The sequence below is a fragment of the Dipodomys merriami genome, unplaced genomic scaffold (genome assembly GCF_024711535.1).
Source record: "Dipodomys merriami isolate MVZ:Mamm:240054 unplaced genomic scaffold, mDipMer1.0.p SCAF_175, whole genome shotgun sequence".
NCBI classification, from domain to species: domain Eukaryota; kingdom Metazoa; phylum Chordata; class Mammalia; order Rodentia; family Heteromyidae; genus Dipodomys; species Dipodomys merriami.
Window position 1 is genome coordinate 2,005,823 of NW_027203104.1, and position 5,509 is coordinate 2,011,331.

At 38.7% G+C, this 5,509-nt stretch overlaps 1 protein-coding gene across 1 annotated transcript; it reads left to right on the plus strand.

Moving 5' to 3' along the window:
• The first annotated feature begins 801 nt into the window (after positions 1-801).
• On the plus strand, positions 802-4,318 carry LOC138829677 (zinc finger protein 268-like). The gene is made up of 2 exons (XM_070026150.1): positions 802-953; positions 1,674-4,318. Exon 2 carries the CDS (start codon positions 1,748-1,750, stop codon positions 3,722-3,724), a length of 1,977 nt encoding a protein of 658 aa, XP_069882251.1. The 5' UTR covers positions 802-953; positions 1,674-1,747; the 3' UTR covers positions 3,725-4,318.
• The last annotated feature ends 1,191 nt before the right edge of the window (positions 4,319-5,509 follow it).

A 5,509-nucleotide genomic window follows, 5' to 3' on the forward strand; every position in this document is an offset into this window, starting at 1 on the left:
AAGAAGACTGTCATCCTAAACTTGGGTTGATTTCTGTACGTGCAAATATAGTCTAGAATAGAAAGTACATCACTATTTGAAGTATGATCTGAAAATCACTAGTTGAAAGTGGTTATTTGTAATCAACCCTGATCCTGGGTGCAGTGGCTAACACCTGTAATCTTAGCTTCTCTGGAGGCAGAAATGTGAGGATGTTGGTTTGAAGCCTGCAACTGCAGAAAAGTGACCATGAGGCTTTTATCTCCAAATCTCCTCACAATCTACAAATGTAGCTGGGACTGAAACTAGCAGAATGCTAGCTTTGAGCAAAAGAGCTGAGTTCAAGGCACACAATTGGCAAAATAAGTTGAAAGCTGGGGAATATCAACGAGGGAGTGGATAAGAAATGAGAAACAAGGTTTAGGAGCAAGTTTGTGAACATGATGTCTAAGACCTTACAGTAATGATGACCCATCCTACCAATAGTTCTTCTCTACTTGTTAATAACAGGACACTGTGTTCCTAAACCTAAATTGATTGCCAAGCTGGAGCAAGGGTCAGAACCATGGATAAGAGAAGCCTCAGACAAAAATCTCACAGGTGAGATAAAGCATCTTGCATGGTAGTTTTGTAGCCAGAGTACACTTGGTAAGTTTAATGAGCTGTACTAAGCAATAATGTTCCTAGTTCCCTGAGTCATGTGTGGCAGAGAACTAGGTGATCCTTTGTCTTCAGGACATGACAATCAAGAATTTACATGGAGACAAACTGATTTGGCTGTCCCAGTATAGTTAAAGTGAGCAATTTTCTTTTTCTTTGTAGAAATCCTTCTTAAACAGAAAAAGGAAATGAGAAATGTTGAAAATGAGGTCTCATTTTCATTGAAACAAGGCCTATGCAGGTATGAGGAAATGAGGAGTATGCCAGGACTGCTATCCTGTGAAGAGGAAAATTGCTTCTTGGTGATGGTGGAAGTGAGTGAGATTCAGAAGCAAAGCTTTTGGTTCATAGGGGATGACTACCTGGGTGGTGAGCTGCAGTATCTTTGGTCTTTAATGGTTGTGAAGGAGCAGGAGTGTTAGAAAAGGAAATTTGATGAGAATTTGACTAAGGGTGAGGGAAACCAATTTTAAAAATGCCACCAATCCCTAAAGTAATTCTTAGTGAGAAGTTAGAACTGAAGAGATGGAGGTATAAATCCTTACTCTCAGGAACCTTCCATGCTTAGCGGAAAGGCCAAGGGATGTATCAAACACCCTAATGGTCCCTAAATCTAGACAGTATTTCTGTTCCTCACCTAATGGTTGAGAAGCAAAGCAGCAAAATGTATAAATTATTTCCACAAATTAAAAGAAAAATAATAGCTATTCCCTTAGGACCAAACCTCGAGGGTATTAAAGGCAAATGTTTAGTACTCAGCTTATAACTAATAGTGTGTAGATGAATCATTTGAGTAATTAATTCCTTGAGAAAAACTGAAACAGAAAAACATTATTTACCATTGTAAAATGTCAGTGCTACTTTCTTAACTAATACATATCAGAGAAAAGCTTATATTCTGCATCAAAGAGTTCCTGCTTTGATCTTTTAAAATCTCGTAACAGTTAGGATGCACGGAAATGCCTTTACTGTTACATTAAGGAATCTTGAGGTCTCATTTCTGTTTTTGTCTGTCTTTCTATATCTCATTGTAGATGTCCAAGAAAAGGAGTACAGGACTAAGACCTGTCAGGAGAATCCCTATGATTGTCTGTCTGAAGTCGGAGTCATGAATATTAACACAGGGGAGAAAAATGTGAAATTAATAACAACTTTTAATTTGAGATCAAAACCTAAGTCAGAGCTGATTAGGAATAATGGGAACTCCTTAGGGATAAGGACAGAGGAGTTCAGGCAGTGTCAGAACATGCTTCTCCATGGCGAGTCTAATGGGATATGTGCTGCTTATAGTCCTGGAGTATCTCCTGTAGTTAAAGAATCTAACCAATGTGGACATTCTTTCACCCGGAAGACATACCTTACTGTCCATCAGAGAACACACACAGGAGAGAAACCTTATGAATGTAATGTGTGTGGAAAGTCTTTCAGCCGGAAGGCACACCTTACTGTCCATCTGACAAAACACACAGGAGAGAAACCTTATGAATGTAATGTGTGTGGAAAGTCTTTCAGCCGAAAGACAACCCTTAATGTCCATCTGACAACACACACGGGAGAGAAACCTTATGAATGTAACCTGTGTGGAAAGTCTTTCACTCGGAAGGCACAGCTTACTGTCCATCAGCTAACACACACAGGAGAGAAACCTCATGAATGTAATGTGTGTGGAAAGTCTTTCAGCCAGAAGGCACACCTCACTGTCCATCGGACAACACACACAGGAGAGAAACCTTATGAATGTAACCTGTGTGGAAAGTCATTCAGCCTGAAGTCATACCTCACTGTCCATCAGAAAACACACACAGGAGAGAAGCCTTATGAATGTATCCAGTGTGGGAAGTCTTTCACCCAGAAGACAAACCTTACTGCTCACGAGCGAACACACACAGGTGAGAAACCTTATGAATGTAACCTGTGTGGAAAGTCTTTCATGCGGAAGTCAAAACTTACATATCATCACAGAATACACATAGGAGATAAACCTTATGAATGTAATGTGTGTGGAAAGTCTTTCATCCAGAAGGCACACCTTACTGTCCATCAGACAACACACACAAGAGAGAAACCTTATGAATGTAATGTGTGTGGAAAGTCCTTCATCCGGAAGGCAAACCTTACTTTTCATCAGAAAATTCACACAAGAAAGACACTTTATGAATGTAACAAGTGTGGAAAATCTTTTCACTTGAAGGCATACCTTACTGTCCATCAGAGAACACACACAGGAGAGAAACCTTATGAATGTAACAAATGTGGGAAGTCTTTCACCCAGAAGACAACCCTTAATGTCCATCAGACAACACACACAGGAGAGAAACCATACAAATGTAATATATGTGGAAAGTCTTTCACCCAGAAGGCACAAATTAAAATCCATCAGACAACACACACAGGAGAGAAACCTTATCAGTGTAATGTGTGTAGAAAGTCTTTCACCCAGAAAGGAAACCTTAGGATCCATCAGACAACACATACAGGAGAGAGACCTTATGAATGTAGCAGGTGTGGAAAGGTTTTTGCCCGGAAAACATGCCTTACTATCCATGAGACAATACACACGGGAGAGAAACCTTATGAATGTAATGTGTGTAGAAAGTCTTTCGCCATGAAGTCACAACTTACTGCCCATCAGGCAACACATACAGGACAGAGACCTTATGAATGTAGGAGGTGTGGAAAGTCTTTCACCAAGAAAATCGGCCTTACTGTCCATGAGAGAAAACACACAGGAGAAAAACCTTATGGATGTAGCTGGTGTGGAAAGTCTTTCATCCGGAAGTCGATCCTTAAATCACATCAGATAATACACACAGGAGAGAAACCTTATGAATGTATGGAGTGTGGAAAGTCTTTCAGGTGGAAGGCAGCACTTAACATCCATCAGATAATGCACACAGGAGAGAAACCTTATGAATGTAACAGCTGTGGAAAGTCTTTCACCAGGAAGGTATACCTTTCTGACCATCAGAGAACACACACAGGAGAGAAACCTTTTGAATGTGACCTGTGTGGAAAGTCATTCAGCCACAGGGGAAACCTTACTGTCCATCGGAGAACACACAGGAGTAAAACTTTAGGAATGTAACAGCTGTGGAAAGAGTTTCACACAGAAGTCAACCCTTATTTTTCATCAGAGAGCACAACACAAGAGAGAAGCCTTATGACTGCAACAAATGTGGAAAGAACCGTCCACAGGAGGCCACAGCCTAGCATATAAGAAAATTCACCCAAATGAGAAATCTCTAGTATGTAACAAGTAGGGAAAGTCTTTCATTTGGAAGAGAAGTCAGTTTGCAATAGAGAACCCACACAGGATACAAACCTTATCAAGGTAGAAATGTGGAATTCTTCAACCAGAAGTCACAGCTCAGGGTTCATCATTTAACACACACACACATGAGAAATCATAGCAATGTAAAACATGTAGAAAGTTTTTCAAAAAAGTTCTAAGTACTCTCAGTCATTCTTCCCTAAATGTCCATCTTCTAAAATTTCTCAAGTTCCATTTCTAACATTCTCTATTGGGAGATCTACAAGAAGATGATTATGTCTAATTTCCTGTTTCATGAAATTCTAGGATGATATTTACCTTTTTCCTTTTATTTTGCTGTTAGTTTCATTTGAACTCATGGCCCTTTACTTCCCTTTGGCTTTTATTCTCAAGCTTAGCACTCTACCCTTTGTGCCACATCTCTAATTTTGAGGTTGTTGTATTTAGTATCATGAATCCTATCATTGGGAAGCAGTCTACTTTCTTCAAAGGTGTTTACAAAACTTATGTAAGTAAAACTGAAATGTTATAAATTAGGAAAATAAGTAGTTTCATAGAATCTATAAAGAAATTGAGTGATTTAATGTAATTTTGTAACGTTTAAAAATGAGAAATATTTGAGAATTATAGATGAGTAATAAAGTTGATTTAGTAAATACTTATTTTATGTGGTGAAATTCAATAAAAGTGACATAGAATCCATTCAGATTTCTTGTGGGAAACAATTTTCAAATTTTTCTGTAAACCTAGAATACCTTCTAAAACATCAGTCTCTTCACCCCTGGAAATGAACAGTTCTATAATTTTTATAGAGCTGGTAGTATTTGTCATATATTCATATAGTCTTTCACAACAGAATAGACAAAATACATACTTTAAGGGATAGAGGTATGGCTTAGTTGTTAGAGCATTAGTAAGTGAGCAAAGTATCATGTACTGGCTTTGAGTCCCATTCTTGGAGCTAAAGAAAACAAAAAAGAATATACACTTAACATTCCACAATCCCATGTGTAAAAACAGAATTCAGAAGCCCCACATGAACATGTCTCCATAGCAACAGCTTATGAGGACTTTAGAGACATACTTGAGAATGTCCCAATGGTTCATAAATGTGAACCTCTTGGCTTTGAGTGACAGATTACAAGGGACGCATTCATCAGCAGCTCACCAGGGTGATTACATTGTGTGTGTGTGGGTATGCATATCTATGTATGTAAATATACATATATGTCACTACAAATTCATCCAGTCACCTGAATCCATCCATAACCCTCCACAGCACTATTCATTATGTCAGATGTTTTCCACAATCATTGGCTCTACTAACCAGCTCATCTCAGGTGCAGTCATGGTGCAACAGAACACAGACCCATATCAGGACCTAAATACAGGCACATAAAGGAGGAAACTCCTTTACTATATGATCAAGTCCTCAAAGGAGGGATAGCATTAAGGTTATTTAAATTATTTGGAATTGAAAACCCAGGAAATGAACACTCTTACAAAGAAGAGGACTAAAAGTGAAGGAATTTCATTGATTGAAAATAAAAGCAGGGCTGGGAAGGTGGCTCACTTGTAGAGCGCTTGCCTTACATGCAT